This window comes from Sabethes cyaneus, chromosome 2 (genome assembly GCF_943734655.1).
Source record: "Sabethes cyaneus chromosome 2, idSabCyanKW18_F2, whole genome shotgun sequence".
In the NCBI taxonomy this organism is placed as follows: domain Eukaryota; kingdom Metazoa; phylum Arthropoda; class Insecta; order Diptera; family Culicidae; genus Sabethes; species Sabethes cyaneus.
Window position 1 is genome coordinate 184,197,722 of NC_071354.1, and position 27,669 is coordinate 184,225,390.

The 27,669-nt window shown below is 39.1% G+C and overlaps 1 protein-coding gene and 1 pseudogene across 1 annotated transcript; one reads left to right on the forward strand and one right to left on the reverse strand.

The window, feature by feature from the left end:
* Positions 1-424: 424 nt before the first annotated feature.
* Positions 425-16,863, reverse strand: LOC128736429 (uncharacterized). Its single transcript, XM_053830911.1, has 14 exons — positions 16,070-16,863; positions 15,459-16,011; positions 15,018-15,400; positions 12,182-12,215; positions 7,906-8,093; positions 7,622-7,839; positions 7,271-7,562; positions 6,657-7,206; positions 6,232-6,600; positions 2,114-2,280; positions 1,835-2,052; positions 1,484-1,775; positions 878-1,427; positions 425-820 (listed from the first exon to the last, which is right to left on the reverse strand). Exons 1-14 carry the CDS (start codon positions 16,699-16,701, stop codon positions 425-427), a joined length of 4,842 nt encoding a protein of 1,613 aa, XP_053686886.1. The 5' UTR covers positions 16,702-16,863.
* Positions 16,864-25,023: 8,160 nt separating this feature from the next.
* Positions 25,024-27,659, forward strand: LOC128734722 (UDP-glucosyltransferase 2-like; annotated as a pseudogene).
* Positions 27,660-27,669: the final 10 nt, after the last annotated feature.

The window sequence follows — 27,669 nt, forward strand, 5'->3', positions numbered from 1 at the left end:
TAATTCAATTATCGGTAGCAAGTAGCCAAAATTGATTGTGAAAATTTGAGTTTGTGCACTTTAAGGGTATTTTGAGTAGTTTAAACCAAGTTTTAGCGAAATGCGACCTCTTTACAGGTAGATTCATTTAAGAGTGTGGGTAAAGTTTTCGGAAACCATCCGGAAGAAGCAGCGACACATCACTGATGAACAAAGTAAAAAGCAGTGATCCTGATTTACTACCTTGTGGTACTCCTAAGTTATCCATAAACTGTGCTGAAAGCTGAAATTCGATTTTCACACAAATTGTGCGATTCATCAGGTAGGGTTAGATCTTCAGAAAATCATGAAAACAGCCTTTGTTAATCTCTGGCAGCATTTGGTGTAAAATGAATTGTTTAAAGTAAAAATGATAATGCATTGTAAATTTTATCCTGTCTTGAGTTTAATCTTTCTTCAACCTTCGGGCATCCTTCTTCTTCATCCTTCGTGCAAAGAAACACTTTTTTAATTCACTTTTTATAACCATATAGACGGCTAAGGCTATTCCACTGAAGAGCGCATATACATCTAGCAAATTTGAACGGATAGTTCCCAGTTCCAGGGTGGGTGACTTCAAATAGTTCATGTCTGGATTCCGAATAACGTATTCCATCCACCAAATTGCACGGTTCAATGGCTTCTCCGGTTGATCACGGAAAAACTTAGATCTTCGTTTCATATTCTCTCGGTACCTGGGTGTCTCCAGAACTTTCAGCACTGTGTTTCGAATTTTCTCCACAGACAGCGATTGGAAATCAAGTGCCTCTGCGACTCCGGCGGCTACTGATTGTTGGCTGGTCTAAAGTAACACTGAATTTGTAACGAGAAGGTAGCAAATATTTTAGTTCAAACAAACCATTCGTTGATCCATGAAGAAGGGCATGGCTATCAATGGTACGCCGAACCACGATGCTTCTTGAGTGCTCAATAAACCCGCGTGTGTTATGAATGCTTTGACATTCGGATGAGCTAATATGCTATGTTGTGGCATCCAGGGTTTGATTATTACGTTAGGAGGAAGGCCGAGATCGAGTTCGGATTCGAATTTCCACAGGAAATGATATTGCGGCATTTGTCGGAATGCTTCGATAAACATTCTTTGGCGTTCTTCGCCAATTTTATCACTACGAAAGTTGGAGCCGAGCGAAAACAGTACTGCCCCTTTTGTGGCGTTGGTGATGAATTGTTCTAAGCCTGAGGGAAGAGGTTCGGGATCCTTGATGTGGAGTCCCCCAACAGTAATAACATTCGGCGGAAGAGGTTCCAGAGGGTCCAGTACTGGATTGGTGTTAACGAGCATCACCTGAGTACGTTGTTCGAGATCGCCCAGATATGGCATGTCTGGGTAGTAGAAATGAGAACGTGAGAGTTTATCAACTAATGGTACTACGTACAGGTTTCGGTAACTGAAAATGGTAATGGTAATAAATAAGCTTCCGCTTACGTAACTGTTCTTGCTTACGCTGAATTGAGTAACGAGAGAAAGGTGTTATAGGCCCTTTGCCAAAAATTCATTCTGGAACTGTAGTTGAGGGCAAAATAGGGAGTGTAGGCAAAATGTTTATGACCGCCCACGACGTCCACAGAATAGGGAGGGTTGCTGAAGGGAGTTAACGATAGTAACGGAGGATAGTTAAACCTGTGAAGTAAAGGAAGGAGACACGGTCCACAAGCAAAGTCATACACCACGAGGTCAAACTTTATGTCGCGTGGATACCGCTCCAATACTGCCAACCCATGCGACTCCAGCATTGCTGAAAATATCAAATCCAGTGCAAATTATATTAATCAAAATCACTGGTTCATTTCTCACCATGACACACGCTAGCGTAGTAGTTGAGAAAAGAGAACACTGTACTTACAGTGGACTCATCAGTAAGTTTCTCATAATTCATCTCCATCAGCGCCATGCTACTGTAAACTTTTTCCAAATCCAAATACGTAAGATGGCTTCTCGAATTGTCACCACCCGGTGAGATAACCGTTAAATTATGTCCACGGTCAACCAATGCTTCAATCCATACGCGATTCCTGTTAAGTAAATCAAACACTTAGACTCTCAATGGCGTAATTTAAATTAAATTTAAATCACCAGATGTGATGGCTAGGACTGGGAACGGTTAAAATAGCCAGAATATTTGCTCCATTTGTAGTTGATGTCACCGTCAGTAGAATCCACACTGCAGTAGTGGTTAAAATTGAATTTGAATGCATCATTTGTCCATTTGATCCTACGAAAGCTACAATTCTGCTAATAATCTGCGCAAGGGAACAAAAGCAACTGAGTGATGCAGCAAACGGCTAACGATACTGATACGTACTGATTGAGGATAAGAAGCCACAAACGGGCGTATCGGTCAGATATCTGCAACGGAACTATGTATAGGTGTTATCTTTTATTGCGACAACAGAGTTGTAATGCATAAAATTAAGAATTTTAAACTCACTCTGGTAAAATCGATAAAAATAGCACCTAGTGTGCGACGACTTAAACATGCACAGGAACACATGGAGTTTCGTTTGACTAAATTAACATGTATTTCTGTATGTTTGTTTTGTTTTTTACAATATTTTACATTTTAAGTGTTTTGTATCAAATTTTTGCTTATCATCTTTGTTGTGCTGTTTGCATTTTCCTCTTGACTTAATTTGTACTCTACGCGTAGGGGAGTGTCGTCGTGGTTGGGCCACGTTTTGGAATTCGCCCATAACTTTCGTTTCAAAAGAAATTTTGGAAAACTAAATACGTCGTTGCAAAGGTCTAAGAATAAAGTATATTTTCGGAAAGTTTTGAACTGATTGCTTGAAAAATAAAAAAGTTATAGGCATTTACATGAAGACAAAAAATGTTGTCATAGTCGGGCCATGTTGTACAGGTTGGGCCACCGCATAAAATCTAAGACATACGTATTGAAATTCTATATAAAGACATGAAAAGAAGGAATTCCGTGAACAACGGCTCAAATAGTTAAATACCCTATTTTTAATTGCATTTTTGCGAAATTTAGGCAATCTTGTAAAATCAATATTGCTACAATCGTCTTTTCCGAAGTGTACAACTACATCGAAAAAAACAACAAAAATCTAGGTTTTTATCGTATTAATTTTGCTTTATTTCATCACATTTTACGTCACTGACATTGTCTAGCGATTATTGCGCTTCTGCATTTAAAATTATGGTGGCCCAACCATGACTACTCAAGTGGCCCGACCTTTACAAATAGCGCTTTTCTAGTATTTCACCTTAGCCTTCCCAAACACCTTACTGGAGGGGATTTTTCTATAGTCTTCGTGTGCAGCACAATACACTTCATATATTTTCAAAATTTATCTCGATAATTGCATTTCATGAATCATTTCTTGAAGAAAATTTCATTGCGTCTGGAAAACTTTTTTTGTAAGATTTACTTACCGAATTCAGTACGGGTGTTTTGAATACACGATTGACACTCACAATATTGTGAAAAGTTAGCTTTCACAATCAGAAGTATTACAATGGTTGTATCATAGATATCATGAGTTACTAAAACTGTAAAATTGTGATGGCCCGACCATAACAGTGGCCCGACGATAACGACAATACCCTACTCTACACCACATGCTACAGTACAAATGTAGTGAATAATTTTTTTAACATGTTACATGAAGATTATCTGCTTGTCTAGCATTGGAGCTAATCGACTTCATTGGACCACTGGATGACAGAGTCGCCAAACCAGACTCTTGCGTTCTCAACTGGAACAACCCACTTCGAGTGTGGGAAAAAGATAGCCTGGGTTTTAGCCACAGTGATCACAATTCTCCAGCTCGTAAAATAGTCTGTTAAAGGCATCCAGCCCTCTCTGAAGCTTGCATTTGAGGGCACGAATGACACGACTGGTATACATGATTGCTGTGTCGTCCGCAAACTGAGACAATACACCGTCCTCTGAGAGGAGGCTAAATTCAGATGTACATATGTTATATAGAATGGGACCCAGGATACTTCCGTGAGGCACACCTGCAGCGGTGTTCAATGGTTGCGAACCGACAGAAATCAGAGATATATGGAATACTCTGCTTCTGATAATCTTGTTAATATTTTTTTTAAACGATGGTTCTACAATTGATGAAGGGACGGTAAGGGAAAGTAATGAAGAAGGATTTTTTGGGAATGGAGGGGAAAGAATGGAAAGGAAGGGGAGGGGGGGATAATAGATAGCTATGCTTAACAAGTTGTCGTTGTGACTCCTACCTTTTGTCCAATGCTGGAAGGTGTATGGGTCGAACCAAGCTGTAATCTGAGATTATAACCGCATTCCAACCCACAACACCCGCCAGGGCATGTGGCTCGCTGGTACCTTACCTATGAACAACAGAGGCGCTGGACAAAAGGAGACTGCACAACCCCCCTTATTAATGTAGCGACATGGGTTGGGCTATTTTTAAACACAAATTGTGCCTCTTCCTCCACCTACTGTAGAAACCACCGACCGAGAAGTTTAATTTAACTTTGTGTTTACTAGCGGCATGACGACACTATGCAGGCCCTTGCGACTTCCAAGGTACTGCGTGTGAACGCTGTTCGTCTGTCAGCGTGTTAGCCGCGATTCTCAGCGCGGGGTTTCAGGGGAAGGCCCCGTTCCTGTGAAAATAGACTAAACCTCATGATTTTAGTCATGACCTTGAAATGCGATCAGGCATATGTTAATATCTAACGGGCAACACCGTAAAAACGATGCGATCAAGCTAATGACTATTTTATCATGGAAGTACACACAAAAAAACCTTACGTTCTGATTTTTATGCAAAAATAATTATCTGGAGGAGCGCCAGGTAAGAAAAAGTCCAATTTCTCCTTTTCTTTTTTTCATATCTAACACTCTACCCAGATATTTTTTCAATTCAGATATATTACAAAATTAAAATAATTGTAAAGTATTTATTAATAGAAAAATTGTTTTGGTCAATCATTTTGTTCTAGATGTCCTTTTCCTTCAAAAGTAAAAAAGGGTATATTCGCGCATTAATTATTTTCGTAATTTTCCGGAATTTTTGTTTTTGAAAAATGATAACTTTTGAATGCATGGTCAGAATGTTATGATATTAGTATCAAAATGTCAAGAAATCTGTTCTGAACACATTTTGCATATTGCCAATTAAAAACAAATTTCGTAAGCGGCTCTGGAGCTCCAAAAGCGAAGGCCGTCTCTAGACTCTAGGTCTTACCCGTTAAAGGGTTAATATTTTTTGAAACGATGGTTCTACAATCACAATTGGTTCGACCCATGCACCTTCCAGCATTGGACTAAAGGTAGGAGTCACAACGACAACTTGTTAAGCGTAGCTACCTATTATCCCCCCCTTCCTTTCCACTCTTTCCCCTCTATTCCCAAAAAATCCTTCTTTCATTACTTTCCCTTACCGTCCCTTCATCAATTGTAGAACCATCGTTTCAAAAAATATTAATAGGGTAGAGGATGTCCTCAATTTTACCAATTCGTCAAATAATTTCTTTTAGGTCTACCAAAAATATTCAAAAAGGCTTTGGATTCATCAAATGCCTGACCGCATTTCAAGGTTATGACTGAAATCACGAGGTTTGGTCTAATCTTGTTAAGATTACTCAGGAAACTGTATCGATGCAGCTAGAACACCAGACCGTCGTGCCACACATTGTCGAACGCCTTTTCGATATTCAAGAGTGCCATTGCTGTCGTCTTGGATAGCGATTTGTTCCGCTAGATTCTGTAGGTAACTCGTTAGAGTTGATGGACCTTTTCTTGTGGAACCCAAACTGTTCCTCGAGGAAGACACCATTCTCATCAGCGAACGAAAAAATTCGGCTTTGGATTGACTTCTCAAACAGCTTAGAGAGCCTGAAATTAAATTAAAAAGAAAACTTACCAAATAAAGTCTGCTATGTATATTTATTCTTGACAGATACGTTTTCGAACAGACACTGATGAAGCCTGCAAGTCGTAGGCGAAATACGGATCTGTCATGAATAAATATACATAGTTTGGAAAGTGGAAAGTTTTCTTTTTAATTTAATTTCAGGTTTCGTATTCTACTAAGGCGCTCCAAAAACTTTGGCTTAGAGAGGGCTCTCTTGGAAACAGCAAGATCTTTCCGTTGTTCATATCTGACAGCATTTGTTCCACAATTAATTTGATTGTTGTATTGAGGAATAGTAAATTTAATGTTGTTTCGAGATTAGTCGTTCTTCAATGACTTCTTCAATTTGCGCGCAAAGAAATACTTTTTCAATGCACTTTTTATAACCATATAGGCAGCTAAAGCGATTCCAATGAAGAGCGCATAAACATCCAGCAGATTCGAACGGATAGTGCCGAGTTCCAGGGTGGGCGACTTCAAATGGTTCATGTCTGGATTTCGAATAGTGTATTCCATCCACCAGATTGCACGGTTCAGTGGTTTTTCCGGTTGATCGCGCAAAAGCTTGGATCTCCGTTCCATATTTTCTCGGTACTTCGTTGTCTGCAGAACGTTTAGCACTGTGTTTCGAATTTTCTCCACAGACAGCGATTGGAAATCAAGAGCTTCTGCAACTCCTGCGGTCACGGATTGTTGACAAGTCTGAGCAAAGATTGAATTAGTAACGGAAGGTCCGGAAAACTTTAGTTTAAACTAACCCTATGTTGGTCCAAGAAGAAGGGCATGCCAATCAACGGTACGCCGAACCACGATGCTTCTTGAGTGCTCAACGTTCCCGAATGTGTGATAAATGCTTTGACACCTGAATGGGCTAATATGCTATTTTGCGGCAACCACCGTTTGATTATTACGTTGGGAGGAAGATCGAAAGCGAGTTCGGATTCAAATTTCCATAGGAAACTGTATTGGGGTATTTGTCGGAAAGCTTCGATAAACATTCTTTGACGTTCCTCACCAATTTTATCGCTACGAACGTTGGAGCCGAGCGAAAACAGAACTGCTCCTTGTGTGGCGTTGGTGATAAATTGTTCTAATCCTGGGGAGAGAGGCTCGGGATCCTTGATGTGGAGTCCCCCAACAGCAATAAGGTTCGGCGGAAGAGGTTCCAGAGGGTCCAACACCGGATTGGTGTTAACGAGCATCACCTGAGTACGCTGTTCGAGATCACCCAGGTATGGTACATTAGAGTAGTTGAAATGAGTACGTACTAGTCTATCGAGTAATGGAATCACATAAAGATTTCGGTAACTGTAAATAATTATAGTAAATAGTAAGTTTTCGAGCACATACATAAGTGTTTGTTCTTACTTACCCTGAACTAAGCAAGGAGAGAAAAGTATTATATGCCCTTTGCAAAAAGTTCATCCTGGAATTGTAGTTGAGGGCAAAATAGGGAGTGTATGCGAAATGTTTATGACCGCCTACAACGTCTACGGAGAAGGGAGGATTGTTGAAGGCAGTCAACGATAGTAACGGAGGATAGTTAAACTTGTGGAGTAAAGGAAGGAGACACGGTCCGCCACCAAAGTCATACACCACAAGGTCAAACTTAAAATCGTGTGGATACCGCTCCAGTACTGCCAACCCTTGTGACTCCAACATGGCTGAAAATATTTACCTCAGTGCAAATTATTTTAATCAAATTTATTTGTTTTATTCTCACCATGACACAAGCTAGTCCAGTAGTTGAGAAAATAGAACACTGTACTCAGAGGGGATTCTTTAGACAATTCCACATAATTTACATCCATCTCCTGCATGCTACTGTAAACTTTTTCCAAAATCAGATATGTGAGATTAGTTCTCGAATTGTCACCATCCTGGGAGATAACGGTTAAATTATGTCCCCGATCAACCAATGCCTCAATCCATACGCGATTCCTGTTAAGTGAATCAAGCACGTAGATTCTCAGTGACGTAATTTAAATTGGTTGATTACGATCTCACCAGATGTGATGGCTGGGACTGGGAACGGTTAAAATAGCCAAAATATTTGCGCCGCCGGCAGTTGACGTTGCTGTCAGTAGAATTAACAGAGCAGCGATGTTAAAAATTTTATTACAAGGCATCCTTTCGTAGTCTAAAGGCCACAATTCTATTAACAATCTCAGTGAGGCAATAAAAGCAACTGAATGCTAAACTGAGAGCTTCGGCAGACAGCCAGCTTAATTCGTACTGATTGAAAATGAGAAGGCACATGTCGATCGGGCACCTGTTACGGAGGTATTGAAAAGTTCTTTCTTATCAGTTCTCTGAATTTATTTACCGTGATCGAATGTAACTCCAATCAGTTCCCAAGTTCGATCATCAAACCAAAGTAACAAATTTTTAAAGATTGCATAAAAAACCACAGTCAAATAGCATGCTGCTATTTACAACTTCAGCTGAGTAACCGGAATTAGGCGCTGATCAGAATTGTGTGCGTTCACGGTACTATTCTTAAACGGTGCAAATTGTCTAGTACTGTGTACTGTGACGTAAGCGACGCGTCGCGACGTAGTGAGACTCGGCAAACCTTGAAAATTATGCCAGTTCTCTTGTTTGTACTTTGGCAAATTATTGGCGTTTTGCATTTACCGTAAACGCACCTAATTCTGCGCATGGTGTCTAATTCTGCGTACCCCACATTTCAGTTAAAACTTCCAAATTCCTGCAAATTTTTATCTTAATTAACACATCTAGAGTGTTAATGTGTACTAGAGGAATTCATTTGAGAATGCTATGATTTTTAAGTAAAATATGCCGGTCATAGAGTTAGGAGCCATGCGCAGAATTAGGTGCAAACACGGTATGATAAAACCTTACGATATGAACCTTATCGTGGTGTAAGGGGCTTTTTAACTAATCAGTAATTGAATAACGATCACGTTTAAATTTGAATATTCATATATAACAAAATTGCTGTGAATTCAAGCAGAATTCGGAATTAAAAATGATCAAATGTGATTTTTGCGTTGTACGCCAGCCAGCTTGGTAATTGTTAGTTGTTGATATATGAATTGGGCTCTTGAAGATTTTTAATTCTAATAAAAAAAAGGTTAGCAAAACGACGATTTTTTGGGTCACCTTAACTCAGAGTCGGGTACCTCAAACACCAAATGAAAAAATACGGGCCTGAAATTTTCTGAAAATGAACAAGCTTAAAAAATATAACAAAATTCGAGCACTTTTCAATTTTGACAGATCTTTTTTCCATGAAATTGCTGAGTAAGTATAAGTAAGCTGTTGATATGAGAACCTAAGTAACAATTCTAGATCCACTTGGTTTTACATGAATTTTAAAAAGGTTTTATTGTGGTATTGCGCAATACCAAGAGGATACGAGTCCAAACACAATTGTACCTAGCTAGAAAACCATAATAAAACTGTTAATAAAGCAAATTTATTGTGGTTGCTTATATTACCACGTTAAAACTTGTTGGCTGCACCACGACTCTTACAAACTTACTATACGTGTGGCATATTAATACAATATGGCGCACCAATCGAAATTGATCTTATTACGATTGTTTGTCAAACCGCAATAAATCTGTTAGGTATATAGAGCTATCAAAACGGTAACACCATGACCAATTAGATATATTATGGCTATTACGAAGAATATTACAATTCAAGCGAAATCATTTTTTTATGCGAGGCCATATTGGCATATTCTAGTATTCTGTTTTAGCTCGCAAAGAAAAATTTATCAAAACAAAGTGTTTTGTAGAAAGAAAGTTATTATCACTCGGTTTTCCAGTCACAGGAAGCAACTAAATTGATTTTCCAGTCGAGCTAGAAATAGACATTGACTGACTGAATATATTTATTTTGTTAAAACAACCAGTTTTCGAAAATTGCATAATTTCGATGGCGCGTTGATTTTATCCACCTATCATGTCAATATGCACGATACAATTTTATGCGCAAGTGTTGCAAATCTATATAAACTGCCAAAATTTGTAAATTATTCTAGGGGATTTTATTATGGTCGCAGCAAAACAAATCGATCAGGATGATCTGACAGTAAAACTTTAAATTTTCTGCTCACGGATATATTTTCAAGTTAACAAAGTTGGCGGACGGATTTAGCTTTTCAGCAAGCTGTATTCTTTATAGCTTTGTAGCGAAAAGCTTTATTAAATTACTAGTTGAGCCCGAATCTTACGATCCGGAAAATATAAATCTCTGTTCAGAATTCAGAAAATGGCGGATACATCCCATTGGCCAGTGTTTGCGAAGATGTTTAATCTTTGTATTAGTTCTTTGAGTTCTTATATTGCATAATATAGCTCTAAGATATTGTACATAAAAGAGCCGGAAATTGAAATAAATAGTTTTTATGGTCGAATTGGATTTTATTTAACTGATAAAAACTTCTGGCTGTTTGCAACAGTTATATAGTCTGATTAGAGTAAAATGTTGCTTAGAAAATTCTTGATCGTTTGCTATCATTAACTCATTTTTTAACATTTTGCGACTTGGTCCGGTCTGATTTAACACCGACCATATGATATTGCGACAAGCAATCGAGTAGAGCAGGCGAGTCGAGCAGTCGAATCAAGCAGTTGGGTCGAGTCGAACAGTCAAGACGAGCAGTCAAATCAAGCAGTCTAATCGAGCAGTAAAATCAAGCTGTCAAGCAGTCCGGCCGAGCAGTTGAGTCGAGCAGTCGAGTCGAGCAGTTGAATCGAGTGGTCGAGTCGAGCAGTCAAGTCGAGCAGGTGAATCGAGCACTTCAGTCGAGCAGTTTAATCTAGCACTTAAGTCGAGTAGTCCAGTCGAGCAGTTTAATCGAGTAGTCCAGTCGAGCAGTCGAATCGAATGGTTTAGTCAAGTTGTCGGGTCAAGCGGTTAAGTCGAACAGTTGAGTCGAGCAGTCGAGTCAAGCAGGTGAGTAGAGTAGTCCCGTCGAACAATTTATTCGAGCAGTTGAGTCGAGTAGTCCAGTTGAGCAGCTGACCCAAGCAGTCGAGTCGAGTAGTCCAGTCGAGCAGTTGCATCGAGCAGTTAGGTCGAGCTATTGAATCAAACAGAAGTCAAGAAGTTGAGTCGAGCTGACAAACCGAGCAGTCTCGTCGAACAGTCTAGTCGAGCAGTTAAATCAAGCTGTTCAGTCAAACAGTCCAGCCGACCAGTTGAGTCGAGCAGTCGAGTTGGGCAGTTTAACCGAGCAAACGAGTCGAGCAGTTTAATCAAGCAGTCCTGTCGAGCAATTTAATCGAGTCAAGTCGAGTAGTCCAGTCGAGCAGTTGAATCGGGTAGTCTAGTTGAGCAGTTGAATTGAGTAGTCTAGTCGAGCAGTTGAGTCGAGCAGTCTAGTCGAGCAGTTGGGTCAAGTGGTTCACTCGAGCAGTCGGGTCAAGCGATTCACTCGAGCAGTTAAGTCGAACAGTTAAGTCGAGTAGTCCAGTCGAGCAGTTGAATCGAGCAGTTAAGTCGAGCTGTCGAATAAAACAGTTAAGTCAAACAGTTGTGTCGAGCAGTCGAATCGAACAGTCCAGTCGAGCAGTTCAATCGTGCAGTTAAGTCGAGCAAATGTGTCAAGCAGTTAAATTGAGCCGTTCAGTCAAGCAGTCAAGTCGGTCTGTCCAATCAAGCAGTTGATTCGAGCAGTCGAATCGAACAGTTCAGTTGAGCAGTTCAGTTAAGCAGTCCAGTCGAGCAATCAATTCGAACAGTCTGATCGACCAGGCCAGTTGAGCAGTCTGATCGACTAGTCCAGTCGAGCAGTCTAGTCAACCAGTTGAGCAATCGACTAACCCAGCAGTCGACCAGTGAGGTGACTGAGAATACAACCCATTGCTATGAATGCATGACGTCTTGTCAGGGACCTGTTTTTAGTTACCGATAAACCTATTATGACGTCTTGTCAGAGACCTGGTTTTCGGTACAGACATAAGCCTCTTATATAAATAGATGGCGGTGGCTGTCAGCAGCGAAAGCTTAATCGGTTTTATTGCTGCTTTCAGCAGAGCATGATACGACTACTTGAGTTTATAACCTGATTCTTGTAGAGGCTATGAAAACATTCCGAAGAATGAGACACTTAGTCAGAAAGCAGTTTTATAGCGGTCATCAGAATCTAAGTAGTTATGGAAGTAGTAGTTAAGTAGTATGGAACTATGCATAATTTCTTGTATTGCCAATATATTTTGTGCATTTCACTAATAACGCCCAAATCGGCTCGTTTTTCAAGCACAATTTCTAAACTACTTATTTGTTTTCAATAAAACTTACTTACATTTGATGTTGCTAATGGATAATGCATAATGGCTCTGGTTGAATACCAAATGAAAATGATAGACCCGCAAATAATATAGATAATGCTTGAAAATACAAATATAGGGGATAACTTGAGCCCGCAAGAGATGAGCCTAAGTGAGTCTTACTAATATTACCAATTACCAATGCTAATCAAAAACTTTCCGCTCTGTTTCATTACATACTGAACCTACATGGAACGTAAAATCCAACGAAGGTCACAACGAGACATAAACGAATAGCTGAAAAATTTTTATTGCGCAGACCTCTGACGTTCTGATAGTATATGTGTATTGAGTTGCCTGCTGGTTGTCGGTCCGCGTAACCAACCAAAATCACAGTGGGACGACGCTGAGCCACGGCTGCAGAAACAAATGTGTTGCATTCATCGACTGGCTGCACGCAAAGGGCATTATGGGGGCGCGCAGTATCTGGTATAGCTTCGGGTGGACATGCTCGCGTTGGATTTACCTGAGAAAACAGAAGCGGGTCCAAAACCGGGGGTGGATAGATAAGCTATAGCTATTCTGTCAGGGTGATACTTGTTTTTTGAAAAGGGTTGGCTGCAAGCCGGGATGATAATGAAGGTGCTGAAACGCCCTGTTGAGTTTGTTGATTTGTTTAATTTACTTCAAAGGTTGAAAACGAAAATGATCGTAATTGTAAGGCCATTGTTTCAACTTTACATTTTACTATAGTGCATTAGTCGGACTTTTTCCGAACGCGACCTATCATCCTTTACACCAAACTTAGGTTTTGGGTACTTTATTGCCTCTTGCTGTCATCCTTATACATCAGTTAGTCGTTTACATTATCGTTTTGTGTTGTTTTTGCGATTTGTTATCATTATGTATAATTTTTTTCGTTTTTTGTAGTTTGTTCCGTTCATATTTCTCGACCTTTCGCCGTTTTTGTCGTTTTTTTTGTTGATGTTATGAGGCTTTTGGTTGCCAGGTTTTCCGTTTTTTATCTTTTTTCATCGTCTTTTTACATGTTTTTACCGCTTTTGGTTGCTTTATGTCACTTTTCTTCCATGTTTTCGTCGTCCTGAATGTTGTCAAGATAACATAAATGTTATATTTTTGCTGTCCCTTTTTCGTTTTTTCTTCGTCTTTCTTTTGTCTTGCCGTCAACTTTTCATTGCCTGTTTTCTATAGACTTAAGGTGAAATTAGCAGTCATCGATTCTGCCAATTTCGAAAGCAGTTTTTTTGTTTGAAACAAAAATTCTGTTCATGAAAATATATTCGCTGTGTTCATATTTGCAAGAAGAATGCAGTATTTACATTTTTACAAACAGAACCCCGCTTTTGGGCCCAAAAACTGCTTCCGAAATTGAGCTTTCCGGCGAAAAGTCAATGACTGCTAGTTTCCCGTTAAGAGTGCATAGTACTTTTTCAATTCTAAGAAATCAAATCTTTTTATTAATTCTATGATTCTCTCGATATAGATCTGTGAAATTCCTGGCATTTTTGCTGCGTCCCTCTCTGACAATTTTAGGTGCAATTTGAAAAGAGTCACCACATTCGAATGAGTCATAGGATCAGCAGCTTTTGTTTTTCTACCAGTGACTCTTCTGTCAATCGTCAGACGTTTTCCGAATCATTTCATTACTACACGCACTGTGAATTTGAAATAATTTAACAGTACAACCAACTCACGAGCGAATAGTCTCGATTCTTCATGACGAATCCGCAGGGCGACACCATGATATAATCTAATCTAATCTAATCTCACACTAACGCAGCCAATTCTGGAAGGCATCCTGGAAAATGACGATTACTTGAATCAATCATTTTTCTTGTCAACGGCCAGGCCAACTGCGCAGCATGTACCGCAGAGAGAATTCCAAGGAATCAAGTGGAACTAGAAAAAATACCTAATTCCATCAAACTCCTTGAAATCAAGGGAAGGAAGAAAGCGTGGACCTCCCGTACCAAACGCTTCCCATATACATAGATAATGATTTATTTACAGTCGTTGGGAGTATCTTTGCTAATAAGGGTTAAGTGATACTCCGGACCCTCAGGGATGAACTAATGGCATTTAGACCAGAAGCCAGGCTGCAATTGGCCAAGGATATAGCGCCTTATTTCGCTCTCTGAAAATAGATTAGTTTACCAAAAAATTAGTATAAATCATATAATACTAGAAATTAAAGTCGTGTGGTTTAATGGTTGCCTAAAACTACATTTGTAAGGTTAGGAACTGAAAACCGCACGACCCCGCACCTCCTAGCTTGGCTACTCAATTATACAAATTGAAGTATTTCCAGGTATGGCCACGTGGAGGCGCTAGGTAGGGACTTGGGATGGCTAGAGCTATGTTGGGCGCTTCTTCCTAGTTGCCTTCCCCATTTAATACCCGCAGGGCGACACCATGATATAAACAAATAAACTTATTCTGGCAACAAACGCTTACTGTGCGTGTATACAATCTTAACGTAATTCAGTGAGTTTTGTAAAATTGTTACTCATAAATTAAATAAATAGCAGCAACTTTTGCGTGATCGGATTTTCTATGTTTAACCTCTATTTGCTTCATTTTCTTGTTTAAAGAAAAGATAAACAGTATTTGAACTTAAGACGTTTTACAAGTTAAATCATAAGTTTTTGAAGCGGAATTTTTGCCTTGTCCAGAACCAAGAATATAATGATTTCGGCTAATTGTTAGATGGTAAACAAAGAACAGCCCATCTGTCCTGTCCCAGTAGTAAACAAAAACTATTTTTGCAATGTATTGTGATCCATACAGAGAGCAAAATTGATACTGTTCAATCCTCGCAAAATATATTACAAGTTGTTCAACATAATTCACTTTTGTTTTTTCTTTTTGTCCAATGTTTTCCGATTGGACACAGCGTATTGGTAAAATTTCCTTAACAATAGCACTATGCTTATGGCAACAACCACCACAAACAATAGGACGTCGTAGAGTTCACTTCTTATCCGTCCCAAACGGACCGTCGGAGATCGAATGGTTTCCGCATTCGGATGTCTTAGGGACCAATCTATCCACCACAGGGCACGATCCAGCGGTTTATCCGGTTGATCACGGAATAGGTCAGATCTTTCCTGCATGTTTGCTCGATACGATGGATTGTCCAGTACTTTACGAATGGTTTGCACGATTTTATCCGTTGTAATGGTCCAAACAATCAGTCTTTCCGCCACACCGGCTCGCAACGATTTCTCCAGATTCTGTTAAAATGAAAAAATTAGTAATATTTTTTTATTGGAAAATTGGACGTTCACTAACCCGATATTGATCTGCGATGAACGGTATTCCAACCATCGGAACTCCGTGCCAGGTTGCTTCATGGGTACTCAACAATCCAGCATGGGTTATAAATAATTTCGTACTTGAATGTGCTAGGATGTCATTCTGAGGTAGAAATTTTCTTATCATAAGATTCTTGGGCATATCATATTCAGACGGATCTGCTTCGAACTTCCACAGAAAGTTATACTCGGGTAGTTGTCGGAACGCATCCAAGAACGAACGAATACGATCCTCTCCTAAGTCGGCACTCAACACGTTTGTCCCCAGAGAGAACAAAATAGCTCCTTTTCGGCCAAGCTGCATAAACTTTTCGATATCCGCTGGCAGTGGCTTGGCAGGAATAATTTGAAGGCCCCCTACCAGAATCATGTTCTGCGGAACTGGTTCCGGAAAATCGACCGAATGATGCGAATTTACAAGCATCAGCATCGTTTTTCTATCCATGTCTCCGATATAGGGCATATTTTTAAACGCTGGAATACGCCGAAGCATGCGATCGGTCGTTGGTGTCACGTGATAATTGCGGTAGCTGTAAGCGAATGCAAACTAATTAGCTTAAGTATACACAGAGCACGTTTTGTACTAACATGTGATCTACCGTGTAGATAAACGCGTTCTTCAGCCGTTGAAAAAAATTCATGTCTACATCGTAGGGCAATGTGTAGTACGGAATATATGCGGGATATTTATGTCCTCCGATGAAGTCGACACTATAAGGTGGAACGTTAAATGCCGTTACACCAATCAACGGAGGCTGGCCGAATTTATAGTACAAACCCATCAAACAGGGACCACACGTAAAATCGTACAGCACTAAATCGAACTTAAAATTGTCAGGATAATTTAAAATAACATCTAATCCTTTCGATTTCAGAACGCCTTCACACAGGGAAAATCCGTATTGGTAAAACGTGGCCATGCTTTTCACTAAACCCTCCTGCGCCAGCTCGTAGAAATCGATCGCCGTATCTCCGTCATGAATTGTGTGATATGTTTCCTCCAGATGAATGTAGGTCAAATTCGGCTTCACCGTCGTTTCGATATCCGGTGAAACAATCGTTAAATTGTATCCCTTTGCGGCGAGCGCTTCCATCAGCACTCGATTCCAGATGTGGTGACTGGGACTGGGAACGCCCATCAGGCATAGGATGTTGATCCCGCGGCATACCGGCAACACGCAAATCACCACAAAAACTATCAACCGTGCGATCCGATCCATTCTGCAACCAAAACCCAAGTGAATCGGTTTCACTTTTCTGGCCCTAGACAATTCGAGACATGATGTTTACGGATCAGTCTAATGCACGTTTTGCATCATGACGGACGGCTCGCTTTGTCGAGTGCCGGAGATAACGCAGTGTACATTAAAAACACCGGTGACCGAAGATGATCGTGCAAAATTAAATGATAATGGACAACCGTAATCATATAGTTAATATTTGGGTAAGTGGCGATGGCAACAATCTTGACACTGAGGAAGCCCGCTATGTGCAGTAATCGTCGTGTGACCACACAGGCGAGCTTTATTTTCTACAATACTATTTCTTAACTACATATTGCAAAAGAGATAGGAAAGTTAAACAAATGATAGTTGTTATTGAATATAGGACACCACATGCTGTGTGGATTGATTAGTTTTGATAGTAAACTAAGCAAATTTCAAGGAACTGATTAGGTCCGTCCTACTGAAGTATTGTTTTATTTTACGGATTTTGTTTCCGGCATCCCAATCTGCCTGTGGTCTTGGAGTAAGGTAATCTTTTTCAAGAGAAGCAGCTTATTTGTTTTTCGTCATGTCGCTTTCAAATGGATCAAATATTTTAAATCAGCAGTTTAGAATGTAGCAACGAAATTTTGCTTTTTACGGGTGGTGGAAAATTACGGCAAAAGACAAAAACTCATGGCTTCTTTCAAGAACAAAATAATTAATTTTTAATAATACTAGTTTTTGCAATCGACGGAGGGGACGGTAGATGAAAATAATCCAACAAAAGGTATTTATAGTATCCAAACAGTGTGGGATAAAACGTGAAGGGGACAAGGCGGAAAATTAAGTAACCCTGCAATCTAGGAGAGCACGACGAGTTGCCCATGCTGATCCTTTAAATTTTCCATAGCAATGCGCAGCCACACATTCGGTAATGTTGTTTTACCAAGGTTTACAGAACAGGTTAAGGAAACGATTTGAGTTTGGACTAACCCGTTAGCATTTGCGTTTTTAACAGGCAGGGAAGTAACATTCACTGAACATTTTACTGGTTCCATCAAAGATTGGTACGGGTGCTTTTATAGGCAGGATATTGCTGAACAATCACTTGGTCCGGCTGAGCAAAACTTGGCATATAAGGCTTCGGAAATTTGTCAACATCAGGCACGGATTGAATCAAATTCTACAACTTACTTATCCTGGTCGACGAGCATCGAAAAGGAAATCACACTGATAATCTATTTATGCAATGCATTGAATTTATTATAAAATATATCAAGTTTTCTACAAAACACTCTCAAAGTAGGAACTGCGAGGACTGATCTACGGATTTATCCGTCGTTTTACGGATTTAGGAATTTTCTACGGACCTACGGATCAAGTGCTCGTACCCTGGGATTTTCATAAACTTTACGAAAATAGTTGAAAATTTCTTTCAGTTAACCTACGGGTGCGCTACATATAAGTGAATAAGAATGAAAGTTTCTTATAGAGGCCTTCTAAGAGGAAGAAACAAATAGAATAGAAAAAAAATGTAGTGAATTAAAAGCGGAAGATTTACTTTATGATACGATGCTGTCAATATAAACTTGCATTTTTCACTTTCACAACACATAGAACTCTTCACACTTTTATGCATTGATAGTATAATATTCATCATCTTCAGGCTACAGTCATTGGCTACAGAAAATGTTCAAAAAATATAAAACTTTGACTAAATTCAAACGGCCATATTTTCTACAAAATAGAAAATTTCGTGATGAAACAAACTACATTCGCCGGGCGAATTTTTCTAGTTTTTCTAAAATATTTCGAGATTTGCAATAGCAAGTGGACACCGGAGTTATTGCGAGTTGTCCAGGGGTATCTTATCTTATCTTATCTCACACTAACGCAGCCAATACTTGAAGGCATCCTGGAAAATGCCGATTGCTTAAATCGGTCATTTTTCTTGTCAACGGCCAGGCCAACTGCGCAGCATGTACCGCAGAGAGAATTCCAAAGAATTAACTGGAATTAAAAATGATACTGAATTCCATTCGACTCATTGAAATCAAGGGGAAGGAAGAAAGCGTGGACCTCCCGTACCAACCGCTTCCCTTGAAGATATTGATTAATTTACAGATTACAAATTGTAGTCGTTGGGAGTATCTTTGCTAATAAAGGTTAAGTGATACTCCGGACCCTCGGGGATGAACTTATGGCATTAACCATAGTCTGGCTGCAATAGGCCAAGGTTATAGCGCCTTTTTTTCGCTCTCTGAAAATTGAAAAATTCCGTCTACCTGGCATCATTTTAATTACTTAGTAAAAGAATAAAATTTAGAAATAATAAAATATATGAATGCAGGAAAATCAAATAGATAAACGAGTGAAGTTATGAAACGACCTCACCGGCATTTGTTTCTTCGTCCATTCCATTAAATCCCGCCACTGAACAGCATTTTCGATTAAACTTGAAACAGTTTAAAGTCCTATTCGAAAGCTAGGTTTTGGGTGCCTCCGGGGCAGAACTTCATAAACCGCAAAAGTCACTACCGTATGCACAAGCGTAAATTCGGACCACTTCCAGTAACAGTTGCCTCCAGTAATTCCGTCTGCATCCAAACATGTAACTTGTTTGTCACTATCTTCAAGGCACATGCTAATTCTATATCTGCTGCCGCTGGCCGAAAAACTAATCTGTTTGATTATTTTAACAACTAATCTGCTTGATTATTTCCAACTTCCCAATTCGTACGGAACCGATAATTCGTTTTATTAAATATTGTTTTACAAACTGTAAGAAAAATTTTGACAGCGAAAAATTTTGCTGCCGTCCACACGCGCTGTTTACTGCGATCGTATCACTCTTACCTTATTGCGAGTTGTCCAGGGGTATGATCAAAAACTGATTTTTTTCATCGCTTCTATTTTTTATGTTATGGAAATTTAATAATATTTTTATCATCTCAAAAGGTCTTATTTTGTAGAAATTATGTCTGTTTGAATTTCGTCCAAATTTTGCCTGTCCCGATGATCTTGTCTATCCCCTGAATATTCACACTTTTATTGTTCCCTGTTGGAGTATTGCAAAAGGCGAATCATTTTCATTTCAATTTTTTCGTACGTTTTGATAGTTCTTAATGTATAATTTAAGAAGTGCGATTGGACTTTCAAATCCTTTACTACTGTCAAGCGAATATAGTTGTTCTTTATAACCAAGTAGCTGGAATTCTTGTTCTATTTGCATAAATTAGCTTTAATCTTTTGACGCCGTAATCGAAAACTGTTAAACATTTAAACCTACAGAAAACACAAGAAATTTAAAGACGAAAAAAGACAACGATGAGACGCCGTCGAAATTGCGAAGATGGCGCGATAAACGATAAACGACAAAAAACCGATGGAAACAATATGAAAATGCGATCCAAAGCTGCAGCGTTAAAAGTAACAAAAACATGACAAAAAGTGGGTTGAAAGGCCGACAAAACATACAAAAAACAGCAACGAAGGAACGATGAAAAGATAGTAAAAAGGAACCATTTTTGTTGTCTTAACAACAAACAAAATAACCAAAAATTCACAAAAAAGTGTTAAAGAAACAAAAAAAAACTGCGAAACGCGAAAAAAGACGATGAAAAGATCCCAAAACAGCAACAAAAAAGTGGACAAAACGGTAAGAACAAAAATGTAACAAAGAGATGACAAAAAGACGGGAAACACTATAAATGACAACAAAAAGGCGTCGAAAAAAACAATAAGATGACGAAAAGAAGCCAAAATGGCGACAAAAAAACATGATTAAATACTATAGTATCTCACAAAAAAAAAACAAAAAAAACTATAGTATTTACAATGAACATAAAAAACACGACAAAACGATGTTTAAAGGTTTCAAAAAGACAAAAAAGACGATGAAAACGGCACAATCCGACGAAAATGCGACAAAAACAGCCAAAAGCACACCCGCAACACCCGCCTGGGTTCGAATCCGGTTATAATCTCAGATTATAGCTTGGTTCGACTCATGCACCTTCCAGCATTGGACAAAAGGTAGGAGTCAAAATGACTACTTGTCAAGCGTAGCTACCAACAACCCCCCCTCCTTTCCTTTCCGCTCTTTCCATCCTTCACCCTAAAATTTTTATTTCTTTCCCCTACCGTCCCTTCATCAATTGTAGAACCATCGTTTCAAAAAATATTAATATATATGTATGACCGCATTTCAAGGTCAAGACTAAAAACTTGAGATTAGTCTATAACAAAGAGATGACAAAGAAAAAAGGCGGAAAGGTATCTAAAAGACTACAATAGGATGACGAAAAGACGACGAAAGGTGGCAAAATACAATGACAAGACGCCGAAAAAAACGATAGAGCAGCAATAAAAACACTATACAAAACGACGAAATGACTATAAATAGATGTAGACTAGGCGATCAAAAGACAATAAAAATGCGGTAAAAAGGGACAAACATCTATCATGACCAAACACAATATAAAACTTCAAAGAGGCAACAAAAGACGCGAAAAAATCACGATGAAGAGTTGGCAAATATGCGACAGAAAGAAGACTAAAGAACGACGAAAGGACAGTAAAAAGATAGCTTTTTGTTGTCTTCACAATAAACAGGACGAGGATAAAATTGCAAAACATAGGCACAACGACAACGAAAAAAAAGGCGAAACGAAGACAATACAAAACGAAGAAAAGATGACAAAAAGACGACAAAACAGCGACAAACATGGGGAACGGCCGTCAAAAAACCAACAAAAACGACAGGCGTCAATATTAGATGACAAAATATGCAAAAAACTAAAAAAACGAAACGACAGTAAACAAAACAACAAAGACTACCAACTTTTTTATATTGCATTGAGATTAAAGATCTTTTATGACAGTTTTGGTTTATTTGAAAACAAAAAGGATGACGAGAAAAGGTGCCAAAAAAGTGATGAAAAGACAACATAAAACGATAGAAAGTTGATAAGAAAAAACAAACGAAAAAAAATCGCATGCCAAAATGAAGTTACCAGAACTGCAACCAAAAAGCCGACAGCAACGGTAAGATGAAGTGAAGAAAAAAGTGACAAAAAAATACAAAAATTGAGTCAAAAAATGACGAACAGACGGCGGAACTAAAAACGGCGACGGTGTAAGTAGAAAACGTGTACGGTAACAACGTGTAGAAAAACCAAAATACAACGTAAGAAAGACGGAAAGACAGCAAATAGACAACAAAAACATGGCGATGAGTTGGGGAAAAGATAATAACGAAAAAGTTATGGCAAATAGGCGAAAAACTGATCAAAATAAAGACAAAAGACAACAACAATACAATGAAAAGACATGACATGAAATGACTAAATATGCCAAAAACGACGGTAAGACAAAAATAGATGTAGAAAAGGTGATAAAAATACGATTAAACGAAGGCAGAACAGCAACAAGAAATGGCAAAATAGATTACAAACGCACTGAAGAACGCAAAAGAAGACGATATAAAATAACAACAAATCGCTGGAAATAGACAAAAAGACTATTTAAAGATGCCAGAACCCGAGCAGGAGCAAAATAATATCAAAATGTGTTATGGAAATCGAATAACTCATATCAAAATTTTGTCTTGTTTTGGCTACCATAGTTGGTAAAATAACAAAAAATAGTATCAAAATTTTGGCTCCTTTAAGGCTCAAAGAATAACGACTTGTGTTATTTGAATAACAAAGCAATAATATGAATGTATTCAAAGTTTGAAATAAGATATTTTACTATTATTAAGGTATTGAATAACAAAAGCAGTAGCATATGAGATATTAAACAATCATTTTATAAAATATTTATAACCCAAAATCTCTTTAATCAATAAAATAAAATATTATGGAATATATCGAAAACCATTTTAAGGTCATAATATGATATGATAACAAAGTCAGTTATTAAACTCATCCTACAACCACTGTTTTAAATATCTACTCAATAACAAAATGTGTTATCAATGTATCTCCATATCTATTCAATAACAAAATATAGCATTATAACACAGTTTGATATTGTTTTTATATTATTTGACTTTTCGCTCCTGCTCGGGAAAGGCAGATTAAAAAAAAAAACGACCCACCGAATCGTCACCGAACCGAAAATCCATACGAAAAAAATATGAAAGACGAAAAATCATTTTCGTCAACAACATCGTTCAACTGTATCGTATGCTGCCCTGAAATCCACGAAAATATGATGCGTGGGCACGCTGTACTCTCAGCATTTCTCTTCGACAAATCCTCCAGAAACGCCGAGAGTACAACGTGCCCACGCATCATATTTTCGTGGATTTCAGGGCAGCATACGATACAGTTGAACGACAACAGCTATGGCAGATAATGCACGAGTACGGTTTGCCGGACTAACTGCCGCGGCTGATCAAAGCTACTCTGGAGCGAGTGATGTGATACGAGCGCGTTTCGGAGACATTCTCAAGTCCTTTCGAATCGCGCAGAGGGTTGCGGCAAGGAGATGGACTGTCCTGTATGTTATTCAATATCGCTATTGAAGGTGCGATTCGGCGAGCGGGCATCGAAACGAGAGGAACAATCCTCAACAAGAGTAGCCAACTCCTAGCCTTCGCAGATGACCTCGACATCATTACTAGAAACCTTGGGACGACGGAGGCAATCTACACCAGACTAAAAACGGAGGCTAGGAGGATAGAGTTACAAATCAATGCATCGAAAACCAAATATATGGTAGGGAAAGGCTCCAGAGAAGGCAACGTTTGCCTCTCACGGACAGGGACTATTGATGGTGATGAACTGGAAATGTTTGATGAGTTCGTATATTTGGAATCTCTGGTCACCGCAGACAACATTACGAGTAAGGAGATCCAACGACGCATTCAAGCTGGAAATCGAGCCTACTTTTCCCTCCGCAAGATGCTTCGTGGAGCTAATCAGACCGGTAGTCCTCTACGGACTTGAGACAATAAATTTGCTTACGGAGGACATACGTGCACTTGCCGTTTTTGAACGAAAGGTGTTGCGGACTATTTTTAGCGGAGTACAAACGGAAAGTGGAGAGTGGCGGAGGCGTATGAATCACAAGCTACAGGCACTGCGTGGAGAGATTCTCATCGTACACCTTGCGAAAGTTGGGAGACTATGGTGGGCCGGCCACGTCGCAAGGATGCCGGACAACTGTGCACTGAAATCCGTTCCGTGTGTCGAGACGCGCAGCGAATTGGCGACGAGTAGCCCAGGACCGAGTACAATGGAGAGGAATTCTTGATAAGGCAAGGCTTTCGGCTGCTAAAGTAAGTAAGTAAGTACGAAAAAAAGGTAAATGATGAAAGATCAATAACGAAAGTCGTGAGTGAGGGTCCTTAATTAATTTAAGTCAAATCTCAAACGTACATGAAATGATTTAAATCAAAAAAGTAATACTTTTCTCCAAGTCCAAATATATTCGAGGACAATACCTATAAAACAAATGTGATAAAGAGTCATCACACATTTAGGCGGAAAGATTCTGAATTCATGCCTGTAAAAAGCTACAGTATATTAGAAAACTGGTAATACATATCGAAATTAATTTATAATTTTTAGCAAAATAAACAAACAATACTAGCAAACTAGTAGACCTGCTAGGTAAATATCCTCAAATGTGTTGCGCATAAAGTTTTACTCTTACTCAAACCCACGAACTTGCAACATTTACATCGTCTAACATTACTTTTAATGATTTAATATGAGATTGTAGTCAGTACGAGAGGTAGGTATTAGCATAAAGCAGAAGTTATCTGAATGCATGCGGCACATATTAAATGGCTTATTTGCTAAATTCATTCTCTAGTGTATAACAAATTTGTTTGAGGGCAATTTAATTCAAAATTCTACAAATTTTTCTATTGAATGACACACAATTATTTCAACAGTTCGTCGTTCTTATTGCAAAAATCTGTCTCACCTGCAGCGTTTCTCTGTGCGTTTCAACATTTAACTGTCAAGATAAAAAAATGATAAATACGGTAAACTTTTCAGGATGTTTGATCAACTGGGGCAAGTCATTCAAACCCGGCAGTGTACTGCAAAATCCGGCACGTCGGGTCAGCCTATACCTATAGAAAGAATATTTAAGTGATAATAATGAATCAAACCGTCAATTTTTAGATCGGAGGATGACATTCTGGATTAGTTCGCGCATTCATGTGTTACCTCTCAAAATACTTTACAAATGCTTTGTAATTCAAATAGTTATACACGAATTGAAACAAGACTTCGGTACTTTGCCAGATTTACTCGAGGTTAATTCAAGGAAGAAAAGTAAAAATTTTATAACGAACAATAATTTGCTATATATTTCACAACCTCTTAGCAGATGCCTGCAAACGTTCTCGGTACAATATGAACGCGACTAGATAGGTCCACTAGAGGCATGTGGGAGTGTTTTGCACAGCCATCAAAGTACAGTTGCAATTTGCAACAAGTTTGCTCACTTACATTAACTACCGGACCGGTGTTCGTGCGTGTCATTGAGGCACTCACGTGCAGCCAGCATTAATCATTCGTCGTCTATCGGCGAGTCGTTTGTAATGCCGCGGTTATATACTGAGCTGAGATCGCCAGCAAAAAATAATTTACTATACTGATGTTCTTGATACGGACTGCGAAATCAAAACCCTGCGTCGTTAACCTATGGCGGTTCATTTGTTCTAAGTTACTAACATGATCAACAGTGTTTTTATTTTACTCAGCTTGTGTGCAACGCAGGTGGTCCCAACTTTAGGGGCCAACATCCTTTGTTTAACCCCTATTCCCAGCCACAGTCATCATATTTGGTATGTTTGTCGGAGAACAATATTGGGGAAAGAATCAATAATATAAATGTTTTTCTTACAGGAATCGAGCATGGATGGAAGCACTTGCAGCAAGGGGACACAATCTGACGATCGTGTCAGCTGACGTGGAAAAGGAAGCGAAACCTAACATGAGCTACATCCATCTGGAGAAAGCCTATTCCTTTCTTCATGAAGTTCTGGATCTCGATGAAATGGCAAATGCAAATGCATTTGGTGGGATCCGCAGTTTGTACGCGTGGGGGACGGGGATGTGTAAAGGAGTTCTCAATTCTACCGGAATGGATCGTATCATGGATTACCCCGATAATTTTAGGGTGGATTTGGTTGTAGCTGACATTACTTTGGGGCCTTGCATGCTCGGATTGCTAAAGAAATTTGGATATCCACCAGTTATCGGAGTTACCGCTTATAATAATCCCTCCTACACACCTGATTTCATTGGAGGACACAAAGAATACGCGTTCGTTCCGTATGTAATGCTGAACTACGACGACGATATGAACTTTTTTCAACGGTTGTACAATTACATCGTTTACAGCTATGATCATTAGTAAGTAAAGAGTATTTAACTGATAATTTTGTCAAATTGGATGAAAATAATCGTTTCAGTTATCGTCATCACGTGTTTCTTCCGAAGATCGAAGACTACATGACTACATTTTCAACTAGAAAGTGCATCCAAGTTGGAAAAGCGAATTTTCCTACTTCTTGTAAACTACCACTACTCAGTTGATTTTGCCGAATCCGTTCCACCCAATCACATTGCAGTAGGAGGTCTACAAGTCATTAAACCCAAAAATTTACCTAGCGATCTCAAAAAATTCCTCGACGCAGCACCGAAAGGTGCTGTGCTCTTCTCACTGGGCACCAACGTTATGAGCAGTGGTCTGGGAACCGACACTATTCGAATGTTTCTGGAAGTGTTTCGTCAATTTCCTGAGTACCATTTTCTGTGGAAATTTGAAACCAACATGCAGTTTGATTTGCCGCAAAACGTGATGATCAAGCCATTTTTACCACAGAATGACATCCTGGCCCATTCGAATGCAAAGGCATTTATCACACACGGTGGAATGCTGAGCACACACGAAGCAACCTGGCATGGAGTTCCCATGGTGGGAATTCCCTTTGTTTGCGATCAATATAGAGTAAGCACGGCAATCGGGATTGCACTATTTCTCCTTATTTGGTACTCAATTTCATTCTAGAATCTACACAAATCCGTACGTGCTGGAGTTGCCCTTAAGCTGGACCACAACTCGTTAACTGCCGCGAAAGTTCACGAAGCCTTAGCGGAAATTCTAAAAAATCCCCTCTACAAGGAAAATATGCGTATTCGATCGTCACTTTTCCGGGATCAGCCGGAGCATCCACTGGATCGCGCCATTTGGTGGATCGAATGGGCTATTCGGCATCCAAATTCCAGGCACATTCAGTCGCCCTCGAAATGGATGGGCACCTTGGAAAGTAATCTCTACGATGTGAAATTCTTTTTGATTGCTGGATTAGGGCTGGCTGCGGTATGCGTAAAAATTGCACTAGAAAAGATTATATCACTGTGTACCGTACAAACCGCGCCGAACAAAGATAAAAAGCAAAACTAGCTGTAATGGATTTGAAATTATTAATTAGTTGATAATTTGAAACCATCGCTACTGCTGTGATGATATCTTAACACGTGTGTTTGGATAACAACAATCGTTTTCATCAAATGATAAGGTGAATCAAGCTGTAAATGTTTCCAACGTTGACACCATTTAGTGCCTACTCTGTATTTGTATCTTCCAAAAATGGTGCATATTAAACACGATAAGATATCAGCAGCTGTTCTGACAACAGCTGATCCTCTTGCTTTGCTCAAGTAGAATGTCATAGAAATCCCGTCAAAGATTGGACGAAAAATTATGGGAACATGACCGACGGGTTTATCCGATTTCAATCTAATTTTCAGGGTAGCAAATGAAACAACTAAACTTATCTATAGCGTCTTTATTTTATTTTATTTCGCCTCCGTATCCGATTCACGTACTTTGGCCTTAACTACACCAATGAGATTTTGCACAACCACAAAATTGACATATTTTTGCATATTTACCATTGCTTTCTTCATTTCTTCAACTGTTTATAATACTTTCTTTCACGAAATA